This window comes from Cystoisospora suis, assembly GCF_002600585.1.
Source record: "Cystoisospora suis strain Wien I chromosome Unknown contig_403, whole genome shotgun sequence".
Lineage (NCBI taxonomy): Eukaryota > Apicomplexa > Conoidasida > Eucoccidiorida > Sarcocystidae > Cystoisospora > Cystoisospora suis.
This window is the reverse complement of record NW_027153204.1, coordinates 10-16,933: the sequence shown is the minus strand read 5'-3', so window position 1 is coordinate 16,933 and position 16,924 is coordinate 10. Positions and strand designations below refer to the sequence as shown.

The following is a 16,924-nucleotide window of genomic DNA, read 5'->3' as shown; positions in this document are numbered from 1 at the left end:
TACTTCAAAAATTAACATTAGCTATTAGTTCTAATCTAGTTCAGGAATAGTATAGAAAGTACCGGCTAACTCCGTGCTGCCAGCAGCCTTCTCTCTCCGTATTTATATCGGTGAAGAGTTCCCATTCGACAGCTACAGCCAGATTGTGCATTGGATCGATCTCTGCCTTTCAAGAGCTCACGCGTCTACTTTCATTCTCCTTCTTAACATAGAAACCCAACAGACGACCAAGCAGTAACTAATAGCGGTAACGTCTGCTGTACATTCCTCGAAGCGTAATTAAGATATAAACGCGAATACCCATGAGGCGAGCACGTAACACTCTGGATTCTCGCCGAGCACCTTCGATACTTTTTCGTGCCGTTGTGGTTCAGGCGGTCGCTACAACATTTTCTTGTTGATACTTTTCTTCTTACCAGCCAAACATCGAACTGCCGCCCCCAGACACAGGAAAACTCATTTGTCAGTAAAAAAGCTCGAAGTCTCCCCCCTGTGGTGCGCTGGCAAAACCCTCCCTGCTTTCTCTCTCTCTCTCTCCGCCCGTGGAGAGGGCGGCTGGCCCCACTCATTTCTTTGTCGCCTCGTCGTCGTCTTCAGTTTTGGGATGAACACACGTATGAGGCCTGAAGGGAAAAGGACCCTGTTTTCTCTAGCCGCTGGGACAAACACAAGTCCCTCTCCGACTGGAGATAGGTAAGGCAGTCGATGAGGCGCTTTTGTGTGCAGTCAGAATAGATTGAAAAAGGAGAATCTATTCGCCACTAGAAAATAGTAGTTGGGACTGACTGCCTGTTCTAGAGCGATCAGAACGGAAAAGTGCCCCAAGAATCTCCTTAAGAGGAACGCAGTCACCACGTTACTCAGTACAAGGAGTGACAACCGTTCTTTTCGACTGGTTTTGCGAGTGCCTTATTTGGAAGTTCATGTTTTTCTGTCCGCGAACCATTGGCTTCCGTTCCGGTTCCTGGGTGCCAACTCCCGATGTTTTTTCCTGTAGCGTTCGCTCACCATCTTTTCCTCGTCGCACAACGACACTGCCTTTCTTTCCGTCGATTGGTACCTCTTACTGCCCACCCCTTCAAGTTCAAGAAGCAGGAAAGGTTTCCCAGCACTGCCAGCACTAAATGCCTTTCTTGGGAGACGGGAAAGATCTTTCTATTTTCGACGAGAGGAGGTCATCACACCTTCAATCAAGAAACGAGAAGTGCGCTCGAAACGAACACGAAAAAACTCAAACATTCAGAGAGATCAGAAGAGGAGGGCCGATTCTCTCGGGTCGAGTCTCAGGCTCTGCATGTCGTACAGACTCCTTACAGTGTAAGCAAAGCGGATAAACTCCCCCCCCGTGCCATTTCCTGCTATGGCAACTTCATACCGAAAGCACAGATAACCGAAAAGACCGTCACACATTCTTCTTTCACAGCAAGGGAGACTCCCCAAGAGCAGAGGGCAGAAAAGACATCTGGATTAAGAAGAAACGAGGGGGAAGGTGGCGAAAGACAATGTTGCCTTCTTCCCGTCCTCTACGAAGAAGTTGACACGATACACGACTGGTTGGGGTTCGGGGTGCATGCATCGAAAAGGAAGACACCATTTGAGAACAAGAATACAGAAAAGAATTGAAAACACCATTACGTGTGTACCTACGAGTCATCTCAACTTTCCATGTCACGGAGCACTCTATGCATACCTAATCTGAGCTTCTACACTTCCTTTGGATGGATTGTGACTAGCACTGGATTACGAGGGAGGTAGAAAAAGAAACTTTGAAGGCGTCTTTCTTTCTTTTCCCTAATTTCCAATCAAGATTTCCTCTTCTCATAGCTTTCAATACTGAAGAAGAGATGTTTCTCGTAGTGCTTCCCATCCTGCAGATGATAACGTTGATGGCACCGTCGCCGACGCTGTCGAGGTTGAAGGAAGTTCAGTCGATGGGGGTGGCGTTGCTTCTGCTACTCCAGTGCCGGCTTCATCGTAGATCGGTTCACTTTGTGGTGTAGAGGTTCCTTCTGCTTGGTTAATAGCCTCCATGAGTGTTTCAAGGAACACCTCTAACTCTTTGTAGGCAGGTGCTTTGAGAATTTGCGTAACAAGGCGTCGTTTCGACCGGTCGAAGCGCAAGAGCTTCCGAATGAGGGGCCGGACTTTCAGAGGCATCAGCACATCGCACTTGTCGAAGCTAAGGCTCGATTCCTGAGTGAACAGCAATCGTGCTTGTCCTTGTCGGATGTTGATAGGGGTTCTCGGGTCAACAGAAACCGGTGGTTTGGTCCTAGGAATCCCAAAAGGAAGCTTATGACACCAAATCCGATAAAGGATCAACCCGGCTTGCCACGCATTCAATGAATATGTGTATCTTGTTGCATAATCCGAGCGGAGCATTTCAGGAGCCGCATAGGGATCGTAGAAAACGGCCGGGCTACTCTGGAATGTCTCGCCGTCTGCGAAGACTGCCATGAAGTGTCCAAGATAGAGTGTTCCATTTGGTGCAAGGAGAAAGGCATTGGTTGTTAGATTTCCATGAACTAAACCCTGATTGTGGAAAGCATTAAGCAGCTGTAGGACTTGCATCATTAGACTCAACTTTGCGGCAACATGGCGCTTGGCTTCTATGGAGTCAATAGTAGGAGGGGGGGGGGGCTGCTGAAACATCCACGAGAGGAAATCTGAGAGTGTCGCTGCCATCCGAGGAAAAAGGAGAAACATCGACCTCACTGTTTCCGGAGTCCCATTTTCCCCTTCTAATATAATGGGTATGTCTCGCTCTGGCGCAAGAATGTCGTTAGCGACGAGAAATCTTTGGTGGTGATAGATCGAGTCGGGTGAGTGATATGCCGTCAAAAGTAACGGGACGAGAGCTTCTTTATTCACACCTATCCAGAACGGATCATCCGGAGCAGATGAACCTTTCAAGTAAATCTTCACAGCACGTTCTTGTGGTCCTTTGACGGGATCCATTTCAAGCGCGGCATATACCACGCTATTATCTCCTTCTCCTAGGAAACCGTCTCTCTTTAGAACCACTCTCTCTCCTGTAATATCCGAGATGAAGACAAGAGGAGCACCTTCAGGAAAGTGAGCCTCGACGGCAGTCTGTCTTCGACTGGATGCTGGCGGTGGAGGCCTGCTCGGATCACTTGTGAATTTTGCTAGATAAGCGCTCAAAACACCAGAGGCAGGTACCGGCACCCGAGATAAGGACTCAATCTCTTTCCTCACAACCCGGTGGGCTCGGATCCTATCTAACCACGGAACTATATTCCTCTGTGTCCAATTTCTGAATCGGTTCCTTAGTGCGTGCCCCCTCGAGGTGACGAAACGCCAAAGCCCCTGACGAAATCGACTCCACCAACCCGTCGGCGGTGTTTCATCTTGTCTTGATCGAGCTAAGCTTGCCGGGGCGACAGGTGTCCCCTGTGGACTCCCTGCAACTACTTCATCGGAGACAAGTAAAGGTTCGAAAGAAGGGCCCTGCGGTGTTCGCTTTGTACGCCGGATACCGAGGCGCCGTGACAGTGATGGAAGGCTTGCAAGTGGGGGGGCGGGAGCGACTGTCGGGAGAGGGCCTGACGGATCTGGCAAGACGTGAGCGTTGAGATAAGGACAGAATGTCTCAAGAAGAAAGAAGAAGAGAAAAACGGGGAAAAAAACCTTCATTTTGAAGGTTTCGCTAGAAACTACCAGTAGACAGATAGATAGTTACGAAAGAGCAAGACAAGGTCATGAAAAGAAAAGAATCATGAGCCGCATATAGGAATCAAGACGAATGGAAATTCCTGATGAACACGGCTCCAACAGGTAAGAGTCTCTTTCGCTAGGAGAGGGTATCGTCTTCAACGTCTTTTTTCAGTCATCATAGCACTCACTAGTAGTGACCACAGAGGGGAAGAGGACTGTCCGCGTTGAGGTTCACCCCGGCAACGGTTTTCATGAGCACAACTCCACGCAGACCTTCTCGATATAAAGATCCGACGGCGGAGGAACATCAGTAAGAGGATTCCAAGCAGTGGCGAGAACGAAAGAAAAGAAGACAGCAAAGAGAAGGTGCAAACCAAAAGGGTTTAGCTAGCGAACTCACGATGAACGCGGGTCTTCACCAACCCCCGGCTCTCTGGCGAGCTAACGAGCTGTCTCAAACACCGCGTGTCCGCCGAAGCGCCGAAGTCACCATGGAAAGTAGTGAGTAGTGACACACACATCCCGTCACCTCTCATGAGAAGAAACCAACTAGATTTTCCAAGGGAAATGTTAATAAGGAGGTTTTGAGAAGTGTGTACCAGCCATAAAGCGGAAACCGCAAGAGGAAAGAGTCCATGGAAACACGAAACGAGCCATCTTCTGGGCATCATCGCTCGACAAGAAACAGGGGGGAGTGAGAAAGGTTATCCATACATTCCGAGCTCAAAACAACAAACGGCTCGCCATTCCACTTGGTATCGAGATAGAAAGGGATGAAAAAGATGGACCTTTCACTTCGGAAATCTCACACAATGAGCTATGCGGTAACCGTGATTCGTTGAAGGATTCTCCAAGATTGAGTCACTTCCTCTCTTCAACGGTTTCAGAGAGAATCTTTGTGGCTCTTCTCTTGAATGGAACATACCACAGACAGAATTGACTGAGGGATGTGGTTCAATTGAAGCGATTGAAGCGTCTTCTCATGATAGAGAGCTAAAGGGAGACAATCCAAGCGACAGCGACTTACTATGGAAACTCCACTCTTCCCTGTTCCTTCCTCCTACACCTTCCTTTCCGCTGTGGAAAAATCTTCTTGATTCCCTACTAAACAATACACAAATGAATCACCTTACTACCCAACTCACGCCTCGCTTCTTTTTCTGGTGTTCTGTTTTGCCGCGCAACTAGTTATCTGACACCTGGACTTGTCGGGCTGTGTGTATAGCGGGATTATTACCGGCGCGTCGTGTCTCGGTCCGCCATGCGTTCTTCATTCGTTAGATGAGAAGTCTCATGGCCTGTCTCCTTGTTGTCCCTTCTATCCGTTGTACTTGGAGTATCTGATACTCATGGTGCTACAAATCGACATGCTATGAATCTGCGGTGGATGAATCTGTGCGCATGCACTTCTTTCTTCATAACTTCCCCCTCCAAGATGATAGATGGGTTGATGCATCGGTGTTCAATCATTCTCTGAATCCTTCTCTTCGTGTATATGGGGCTGTAATGTCTATACCTGCAATTCAATCTCGCGTAAAAGCGCCTGTCTTTACACCGGTAGAGTTGGCGGCGTGATCTACTTACAAGGTGACAAATCTCTTCCAGGGTCTTCTGGTGTATACACTCATTGATATACACCCTCTTCTCCTCATGGAGGATGGTATACGGACCCGGGACCGTAAATGTGATAGTAGAGTGTCGTCTGCTTAGGGCTGAAGCCCGACTAGACCAGAATGCTTCACGCAGAGAGATGTTTTCTTCTTGGCTAATTAAAAGTTTTCGTAAGATGAGTGACGAACAAAAAAACAAGGAAAGATCTTCTTCTCAACTCTCTATATGGAGAAGCGGCGAGAATATCATACAAGGTATCGCAAGAGCTCACCTTCTGCCCGGTACATACAAAAGATCCTATCCGTACACCTATACACATCTCTATCTATGTATAAACACATCTGTCTCTCTATATAAGTATGAATATCTATGTACACACATTTATCTTCTTCTCTATATATACAGGTATATCTACACCTCTTTCTATCGATCAACACATACACCCGTAGCGTCATTATTACGGACTTCGCTTCTGTCGATCTAAAAGGAGAAGATACACTCCTACATTGGACTACGAGGAGAGACTTCTATACGAACTCATATATAGAGAGAGACACAGGCAGACATCACAACCTAGGTAAAGAAAGGAAGAGAAAAAGAAGAGAACAACGAAAAAGAAGGTCTCCTCAGGGCAGCTTCTTCGGATGATCGAAGCCCTATTTCAAAGACACACGAAAGCATAGACTGACAACAGCACTCATTCAGCACCCTCAAGCACATCACCAAAACTTCACGAGTCTCTTGTTCTTCTTATTCTTCTTCTCTCCTTCTTCTATCCCCTCGGATTTCTTCTTTTCTTGTTCCTGATCCTCCTCGATCTCTGCATCTTCGCGTTTATCGTACAAGCTTCTTGAGAGCTTTGGTACTGACACTTGCTGGTGTAGCCTGATAGAAAAGAGATCGAGAAGAAAGAAGAGAAACATGACTTCTCAAAACACGTCTCCCAATCTCAAGAGAAGAACAAGAAAGATAAGCAATCAATCTCATGCGCGGATGAATCGATTTACCCCTCTCATCGTCGATGCTACGGACGGACAAATGACGTGTCTTTCATTGGGTGAAAAAAAGAACAGAAGAAGAAGAAGCTTTTACACGTCAGTCATCACATAGAGCGAAAAGAAGAAGTCTACCAACAAGCTATGCTTAAGAGAAGAAATAACAGAAGGAAAACCAACTAAGAAGAAGCTACTGCCTAAACAGAAAAAGGTTGCAAAAAAGAGCTTGAGAGGAAAAGACGTCATTTCAGTGCTTCTGTTACTCGAGGTGTACATACAACGACTACAGGTCAACCTGCACACGAGAGAGGAAAGAGAAGCTACTATCTCTCTAGAAAAAAGTAAAAGCCTAAACTCCTTTCTTCGTAGCTTCGTAGTTGGACATTGGTCCAACAGCAAGTCCTCTCTAATAAGGACAGAAAACGTCGCTCCTGGTCGCTTGGAGATGACAAAAGAATGACAATACATGGCTTAGGGTTACCCTGAACCACGAAGAAAAAGAAGATAGGTGGATAAGATATCTGGATCTGAAAGCACACAAAACTGTCTCGATGTCTGCATGCCAGAGGTATCTAGTGTACTTGCACGCGTTAAAGCATATCAACACGTAAGTTAAAGATAGAGAGAATCGGTTCCTGAAGATAAATATTTCTAGAGAGACAGAGAGATTTTCAGCAATCGGTGGGGTGTATATACAGCTCAGGTGAGACTGTAGTGTGAGGCACATCTATCTCCTCGGATGCTCGTGATGATCTACTTATAAGTCATACGATCCTTCGACTTTTCTTTTCTAGGAGATTCCCAACTCCCGAAGAGATACACTAGTGATGATCTTACGAGAGAAATTGCATCTTACATAACAACAATAGATTCGCTCCAGGACAGACACATTACTGTTATATTCGACAGCTACTTCAGTAAAGAATACGAAAGAGAGAAGAAGACGTGGAGGAAACAGGGAAACCAACAGAGACAAAGAGAGACAGAAGTGGAATGTCTTTGTGCTGAAGATTTCGCTCTTACCATAATAACCCGATCAGAGTCCCCTACACTTGTTTTAGCGAAGGCTACGTCTTTGATGTAGTCATGGATCTTTCGGATAGAATACGCGAATAAATCTCCTCGCTTCACGGCTCTGAACGAATAAACATGAAAAGCTGAACACACAGGTGCTACGCTCACCTCTGCAGAAACAAACTGTCGGGTGTACATACACCAGGTGAGAGGTGTACGTACACCTGATGAAAGCGAGCTCTAAACTGTGCACGCGGGACAGTGTGTCTTTTGGAGTCCATTCTTTCTCTCAAGAGAAGAGAACCAGCCAGTCATTCGAATCCTCCCAAGCAAAATAATCTAACTTCTTAGGCGTTGTCTGTGTTCTACTTGAGACGTTTCTACAAGAATACAAGAAAAACGAAAATCCCCTTCTGTTTTAAAACAGCTCTGTAATTTAAGCAGCATTTTTAAGAGAAAGAATCTTCATAGATTCCATCCCGAGATTTCAGGAAGACTTTCATTCCTCTCAGATCAATACAACACCTCTTAGGAAAAAACATATCCATATGTAATAGCTCCCATGTGTCAAGCATAATATATATCTAGCTATCTTGTCGGTCTATCTAATGACAGCGCCGGGACCTGCGGAAAGAAGCAACTAGACAATAAAGACGGGGACACATTTCCTTCGTACATACCTGCGTATGTATCCACCTATATTCACTATCTATACAGTCATCTAAGAGAGAGATATCGACCCAATACAGCCTTTGCCAAGTTACATACCCCTCCACACACGTATACTAAGACATCACCGCAAAGACAAGGTGTATCTACACCTGTACATCACCTACTCCACACATACAACTATATATACCTCTACACCTCTCTCTCTCCATATCTCTAAAATCTCTAAGTGTCTCTCTACGTCTGTGTATGTTTGTTTGGATAGAGAGAAGAAATCTGCTTCGTTCAAAGCTTACATGAAGTCCCAGATGATCACGAGGTTATTCGTGGAAGTGACGATAGTTGTTTCATTTGCATCGAACTCAGCCTTAGTGAAGTTAAGCTCTTGAAGATTGTAATGAGCTATATCTTCAAGACGTAGACGTAGAACGATAGGATGAGGCTTCTGCTTTCCTAAAGCTGTGACAAAGCCTGTCTTGCCGTTCGTGGAAAGCTTCACAGGGAATAAGACCAAATATTTCTGGCATGTCCCTACCCCACAAAGAAAGAAAAAAAGAAAGAAAGATAGCAAGAGAGGAAAGAAATGACCTATCTATCTTTAATCTAGTAACCCCATCTATCTATGTAACTCGTTCAAACCTATCATATACACATATACATATGTCTGTATCGCGGACAGGAATATGCAGTTGATGGAACCATATGGAATGGGTGGATCGGTCATATGTGGTGTATAGGTAAGCACATCATCTTTGGGAGACCGCCTTGGATATTCTTCTTCCTCCGTTTCTACTTGTATAGAGCATAGATGTACAAGTCTGTACTGAAGGAGGAGGAGGGTATAAAGTCTTCCCAATGTGTCAAGCACATACAACTGATAGAGAGGGATGACCGGAGATACACATAGGTACCCCTACGCATGCACGTGTAAGAAAATGAAGAAAAGCTTGACATCTCCCCTAGAATCCCTCTTCATCCTCATACTTAGATGTATATGCAAAGGTGTATAGAAAGATGTACGTACACCCTCCCTCCTACACGTTGAAGCTCGCTTGCATCCAAACACGCACTGATACAGGTATATGCATCTCGGAGACTCCGTATGTATTCGTAGAACTGTACATACACCTGTATACATATGTATATACATATATATACAGACTTCAGTCCTTGCATAAGCCCACTCCTACACCTCCATCTATCAACACACACATCTACCCACTCCCTCCAGCTCACACGTCCACCAGATACCTTCACAGATACACAGATATACAGAGAGATTTCTCATCAGCGCACTTAAAGTAAAGGACATACTTACGACAATGTCTCAAGTACCTCCCTCGCACCCCTGGAGATCTCTGCAAGCATGTGAATGCGCGTATTGCTCTGCATGTGTGTGTATTGTGACGAAGAGAGAAATTAGAATGCGTCGAGTAATCGTGGAGGCAACTTGTTAACTGAACTTCCTCGTTCTCCTGCTTACCTAGAACCCATGATCCATCACTTAAAGAGCAGATATGAAGAAGAGGATCTCCCAGACCCTTCAAGTGAGTCTTCGCTCTCTTATACTTTCCTTCCGCATTCACACCTCCATCGTAAAGTCGTACATCTCCTATCGCATTTCCTGTAGCTATATGACCACCCTGATCCGTTCCTTGAGAAGATACAAAGAAGGAAGGATACAGAAAACGACAGATAGATACGTTAAACAGAGATAGCTACATAGATAGATAGAGAAAAGATAGACAAAGAAAGATAGATTGTTGGTACAGTGTGTCTCTATTCATATATCTGAGTGTGTACACCGATAGCATTCCTACACTAAGCTGAACGAATGCTGAGAGATGAAAAAGTGAAGAAGTCACAGCCACTCCTCGAGCTATCCCTACCTACCTCCCTACCTACGACTCCCCCCCCCGCTTGCTGTTAAACGAGACACTTCAAAGGTCTCCATATCTTAGAAAAGATCCTGGAGAAGACACACGTATGAATAAGAGTAAACCTATTTCAGTACATCCATTTACACGGACAGCATATCCATATGCATCGATACGTATCGATTCATACATACACGAACATGTATCTATCTATCTATTTAGCTACATGGGAAGAGATCGATAGAAATGAAGAGTTTAGAGAAAAGGAGAGAGAATGAAGGGCTTCACTTTCCACGTGTAATGAGACACTACCCAAGTGAGAAGGCATCTAGTTCTATGAAGTGACTCTTACTCTGATCTAAACGAGATCATGAGAGACAGAGACAGAGACAGAGACAGTAGAAAGAGAACAGCAGTCGCTCAGTATGTGTTGGATGCTGTCGCACATCAAGCTTCAGAACAGATACATGTATATGTATACATGTAGGACCTATAGATATGTAGAGATATAGATAGAGATAGATGAGTATCAAATATAAAGAAATATAGACAGATAGACAGATATAGTACGTATAGATACAGATCTGTCTATCTGTCTATCTATCTATATATATATACGAAGAGGCCTATTGATGCTCTTTCACAACACACACCAAGGAAGATAGAAAGAAACCCGCGTAAGATGCTGCTACAGACAAGAGGTCTCATTTGTGACCTCTCGAGATGAAAGGTAAACCACCAGGACGAAGAAGAGAAGACGACGAAGAAAGCGGAGAAAAAGAAGAACGAGGAGGAGAAAGAGACCAAGAGAAAGAGAAGAAGAAGTGAATACCTCCACATGTAAAGTTGACTTTGGTGGCGTATGATAGAGAATGAGTCCGAGCGTTTGAAGCGAGTCGAGTGTCCATACAGAAGATACTCTGTGGGTTGAAGGCAACGAATGTACGCTCGTTCAAATCGTCTTTTCTTGTAGGCATGACTCCTCCTATCTACTCAGGAAGACATACAGACACACAAAGAGAAGGAGAAAGAAAGAAAGAGTGAGAAAGAAAGAGTGAAAAAGAAAGAGAAATCCAGGAAAGAGAAGAAGGACACCGCCATAAAAGAACAGAGAGATACACACGACATACTTCATATACAGACAGGAAAAGATACGAGCATAATACTCTACAATGCGTATGCCCTCTGCATGTATACATATACATCTATACATGTGTGTAAAGATCTATACATATCTATGTCTTGTCTATTTAGTGGGTGAACTCTGAGTGAGAGAGAGGCTGAGGTCGATGATGAGGCGGGAGCTCCCTGCAGTCACACATGCACATATAGACATGGAGAAGAAAAAAGACTACTCAAAGCGCCATGTAGATAGATACACTGTAGATAGGCAGATAGATTAGAAATAGATATATAGATAGATAGACTAGAGGTAGATAGAGAGATAGATTAGATATAGATAGATAAAAGGTAGATAGATAGAATGTGTGTGTGAGAAGTCTAAGATATAGGGGCTCGATCCAATGCATGTGAATGTATCTCTCTCTCTCTCTCTGACACCTACTATAAGACAATACATATGACAGAGACTCCTTTCTTTCTTTCTTTCTTATTTCTCCTTTCGTAAACTTTCTTTCGTATGCTCTCCATCATTCCTCCCTTGGTGTGTGAGTCCATTGCGCTTACAGTCATGTGGTCAGCATCCCATTTCTGCACGATCTTTTCTCTCTCCAAATCCATCATAAAAGCATTCTCTCGATTCTCGTCTACCAGCACCATCTTATTGCCCTACACACAAGAAAGAAAACAAAAAGAGAAGAAAGAGATAAGAAAGGAAGAGCTCAGTGAAGAGCCACATCACGAAAGATACGTGCGCCTACATATTCATACATATACATACATATTCATACATGCATCGAGACAGAGAGCTATTTGAAGTCATTAACGAAAGAGCATCTCCACGGTAGGAGAAAGGGCTCTGAGGTGAACGGTAGAACGAGGTGCTGATAGAGGCAGGCATGGGTCCGAGTTCGAAACACATCTCTCTATATTTATATAGAGAGAAAGATATGATACATCAGATACAACACATATGAATGGCGCCAGTATAGGTATGGGGGAAAAGTGCATGCAGAGCCAGGCAGAATAGATGATAAGGAGCTGCGGACTGGGCTATGGCCCTATATGCAAGTCGGTAGAACGGGAGAGATGTAGAAAGATGGAGAAGACGTGCTCTCTTCTTCCTTTGTTCATACTTCTTCTTTTTCCTCCTTTCTCTCTCATTCTTTTCCTCTCGCTGTCTCCTGCTTCTTTCGTTTTCCTTCTTTCTCTTTTCTCTCTTTCTGTTGATCTTCTTACCCCGTCTTGGAGAAGTGCAGCCGCTGGGCTGACGTGCTTTGAATTAAAGTCGAACTGCATGCATGCAGTCGGGCAAGCAGACACACACGAGAAAGCAACGCTCTACATCCAAAGAAAAAGAGAAGAAGTCCTCGAGTCTACAACTCCTATCGCAACATAGAAGAAGAAGAGGTGAAATAAGAAAAAAGAAGGAATGAGTGAGCTTCTTCACTTTCTGTTTCTTTCCCTGTCTCAAATGCCAAGGCTTTCTTAGTATTAACGAACAGAGGACAAAGAAGGCGCCAAACCAAGAGATGAGAAGATCTATCTGAAGATGCGACACACGACTGAGAGAATTCACTTGAACGTGACTGCATGCATGCATGCACTCACGTGTGTCCATACACCCAACCGAGCTCGGTTGATTTTGCGACACCTGGTGATAGTCCTCTTCATCTCCATTCCGCATGCAGACCAACGATATGTGTTCTTCTCTCAAGCATCTTCATCTCTCTTTTTCTTCTCTTTTTATGGATACCTCATTGAGAGAGAAACAGAAAGAAAGCAGGTGATTTATAGAATCCGCGGAGACAGAAAGTCCCTACTTTCTACCGTCGTACCTCTACGCCGTAGACGTCTTACACCCTCCGGATCCGAATGATCGACTTTCAGTATATATATGTATATATCTGTATGTTAGAACGATATATAAATGTACATATATATATGTATATATGTCTGGTTCTATCTATACAGACCCTATATGCACGTACATCTGAGAGTACGGAGGTGAGAGAGGGAAGGTTGTCGGGATGGAGTCCTAAGAAAGAAATCCGGAAATCTTAACTAGATAACGTCGGCAAGAGCATGTGAATGCATGTGTACGCATGCATGCATGGATTGATAATACAAGACTCACATCCCCCCCTACAAAAGTTGGCCTTTATGCCCATGGCTATATATCTGATTCTCTTCTTTCTTCCTTTTTTCTCTTCTCTTTCTTTCTCTGTAAAGATAGCCGAAGGACAAAAATGAAAGGATGGTAAGAATGTCTTTTCTTCCTAACTTCGGTCCTCTTCTTTGCCGCATACATGCACGAAGACACATACCTTGTTATCTTGAACTGTCGTGACGATCTTAGTCTTTCCATACTCATCGAACCTACAAAAGGAGAAAGAGAAAGAAAGAATGAAAAAGAGAAAGAAAGACAGACTTCTCCTAGTACTATGACTACGTTTTCTACACCTATATGATTGTGAAGAAGTTTTCTCATGCTTTCCCCGAGTCTAAGAGATAGGTAAAGAGGACTTGGTTAGGCGGCTACTCCTATCCTTTGCCTTCCGGTCATACTCTACGACTCACAGGCTGTATATACACCTCATGTCGTACTCAGCCACCTCCTGTTTCTCACATAAATATACAATATCACCGTGAGAGAGAGAAGCCGGGGCAGATAGATAGATTAAAGATACGTTAAAGATAGAGAGGTTGAAGATACGTTAGAGATAGACAGATGAAAGATACATTAAAGATAGGTAGATTAAAGATAGACTGGAGATAGACAGATAAAGTAAAGATAGATGGGAGAGAAGAGAACATACTTACCCAACGACTTGGATGGTATTCTTTGTTTGCTGATGAGGTGCTTGAGCTGCCTGACGGAAGACGAAGGTTCGATTCTTGCCTACCACCATATTCTTATACAACATTGTATCAGGACACTTCGACCAGACCTCTCTGAGAAGACACGTGTGTGAAAGAACAGGAGAGAAAACAGAAGAAAAAGAAAAGAAGAGAAGAAAGATAAACTGAAGAAGGAGTTCAACGCGTGGAGCTTTCCGATTTATAAACCTTTTAGACGAAGAAGAGAGACTGAAAGACGGGGGACGAAACGATTCTTCTGCAGAGGAGGTGAAACGGCATGCATGCATGCACGTGTTCACGAGGAAAGGAACATACAGACTTGTTTCATTCTCCAGTGTACATACAGAGACTGGACAAGGAGATAGATAGATAGATCCATACAGATAGATATACATAGATATAGATATTCATATTTCTTATACACAGGTGCCAACATAGTGGCATAAGTGTGTATGTAGAGCAAGCCTATCTCTTTACGCGTGAGTTGCAGGCTTTATCTCCAGTGCGTGTGTCTCTATTCATGAAGACGCCTGGTGCTTTACTTCAACGACGATGATCTCCTCCTTCTCCGTCTTAATCTCTTCCTCCAGCAAGGCATGTACCACACAACACTACTTCTTTCATATCTTCTTCGACTTCCCCGTCATCTCCTTCCTCGAATACAACTCGCACCTTCTGAACTCAGGACACGTAGACTTCTATTCTCACAAATAGGCATGCATGCACTATGCATGCCTAAAAAGTAGAAACAAGCGACAGGAAGAGATCTGTGGTATTATGTCTATGATATGTCATGCGACCCCATCACCGATCCTTTCTTTCTTCTTCGTCCAGATCTCCTCATACTACAGAAAGTTCCTCTTACACAAACTTCTCTATGCCTGTCCTTTATATACCCATTCCATGGTACGTATTACATGTATCGCATATCACTCGTCCTACTCCTGCATGGGAGACCGCTTAAGGAGAACAGAGCTAGAGAAAGAGTTCTATGCCACTCCAGCTTAAGAGGAAGAAGAAAGGAACATCTCTTACCGAGTTGGATCTCTCTGTACGAGAGGAACAGCGGCTTCATTTTCATCGTCGGTAACTTCTTCTGATTGCGCATCCCCCCATTCCAATTCATTCTCTTCTTCATTCTCTGAAACAGAGAAGCGAAAAATATAAAGAGAAAAGAAGAGGACAAAAGATACAAAATGGCGCAGTCGCTCGCGTAACTTCAGGGCATGACCTCTTCCTGTCAGGGAGAGAAAGGTTAAAGAAAGAAAGATAGAAGTTCATCTCCTTCATTTCCTCATACGGGCTCGGCACCTTAGAGAGATATGCTGACACGTACTTAATGATGTGGGTGTATCTACCTAGATGACTTTAGAAACATGACAGAAGTGAACATACACCTCAGATACACACACAAAGATATATAGATTTACATACATGAAGGGAGGAGATCTCTGTATGTACAGATATATATATATATATATGTGTACGTCGACATATGCAAAACCGGGAAGAGTAGCCCTCCGAAGAGTTCAGATACGTGATAAGATGCTTGGAAGACGGAAAGAGAAAGAAGTGCACTTGATCGAAATCCTATCAGAGAAGAAAGAAAAGGACTCCGCACGATTGCGTAGAAAATCGCCACCTTTTCGAAAGGTCTCCTTGGAGAGGTGCGCAACAAAGAGGAACTTACCATTGAACCGAGGAAAACATCTCATCAGGTGTCTATACACCTGACATGGTTGAGAGTGCTTCCCTCCTCCCTTCACGCATGCAGTCCATTCATGTATCCTACTTTATCTCACACTCCATGATTGAGGAATGCATGCATAGTTTTGGACCATGGTGAGAAGAAGAGAGTCTCCCCGATTTCTTACTTCGAATACTTTTATCAAAGAGAGTATCTTCATATCCAAAGGAAGCCTCCATGGCTTGGACTGTCTGTACAGCTGTCTCGTCAACCTTAACACCTTCAGCTGCTTCCATCATAACCCTCTGAAGTATAAGAAAGAATTGCTTGGATTTCTCATCATTCTCTCTCTCTTCTCCTCCTCTTCCTGCTCCCTTCTTTACCGTCTGACTACTACTACTACTACTCCTGCTACTACTTCCTTGGGTATTCTTGATCAATCTAAGCTGATATAACTGCTTCTCTCCACCCCAAGAGAGAGAATCTTCATTTCCTAGGGTACGCGACTCGACACCTCCCTTCGATCCTCCTGAAGAAGACGACGTAGAAGATGATAATAGTGATGTCCGTCCTTCTTCATCTTCTAGTGTACCTACACCCCACCACTGGAGTTGAAGAAGCTCTGTATCCATAGCAATGAATTCATCGTATGAAAGGGATAACTGCCATTGGTTCTTCTGTGAAGAGGAAGAAAAGAGTCCCCTCGAGGAACCTTCTGTGTGACTACTTCTGCTTGAGCTATCATAGCTGTGTTTCTCTTCTCTTCCGCTTTCTGTCTTCTCAGCAGATGACCTTTGCGTGTGAGAAGAAGTCACGGAAGCAGCGGTGCTTGTACTGATCTTATCCTTCGAAGAAGACGAGGAGGGCGACGTTTTGATGGTCCTCTCTGGGCTTTCTTCACGGCTAGATGCAGCGCTTCCATATAAGTCGTTTATCAAAAGGTACGCTTCAAGTGTATGAGGTCTTTGCATGACACGGCAGGTCACCTCAGAGCAGAGAACTCGCCATTTCTTCTCTAGACGGCTATAACACGAAAGCGACCCTTCCACAGAGATGAGTGCATCGGCATCTTTACACAACTCATAAATCAAACGCTTCTCGAAGAGCCACGCACAATCGTCGCGCTCAAATAGAAGCCCGAACTCATCTCCCACGTCATCTACACGAAAACAGAAAAGAAAGAAAGAGAAGAAAACACGCCATGAGATTCGTACATAAACATACATACATATCCACATACTTGTACACAGTCAAGCATACACATGACACATGACGCACACACGTGGGGGGGTCATGTAGACGCTCTTGGCTTGGAAGACATAGATAGATAGATCGATAGATATAGATAGATAGATAGATCGATAGATATAGATAGATTAAAGATAGATAGACAGATTAAAGATAGATAGATT

The 16,924-nt window shown here is 44.2% G+C and overlaps 1 protein-coding gene across 1 annotated transcript; it reads right to left on the bottom strand.

Moving 5' to 3' along the window:
* Window positions 1–6,050: 6,050 nt before the first annotated feature.
* CSUI_001015 (cytoplasmic protein) lies at window positions 6,051–16,675 on the bottom strand. Its single transcript, XM_068061221.1, has 11 exons — window positions 15,700–16,675; window positions 14,861–14,966; window positions 13,787–13,918; window positions 13,291–13,342; window positions 12,203–12,256; window positions 11,531–11,632; window positions 10,677–10,833; window positions 9,451–9,621; window positions 8,264–8,498; window positions 7,308–7,419; window positions 6,051–6,174 (listed from the first exon to the last, which is right to left on the bottom strand). Exons 1-11 carry the CDS (start codon window positions 16,481–16,483, stop codon window positions 6,124–6,126), a joined length of 1,956 nt encoding a protein of 651 aa, XP_067926800.1. The 5' UTR covers window positions 16,484–16,675; the 3' UTR covers window positions 6,051–6,123.
* Between the last annotated feature and the right edge of the window lie 249 nt (window positions 16,676–16,924).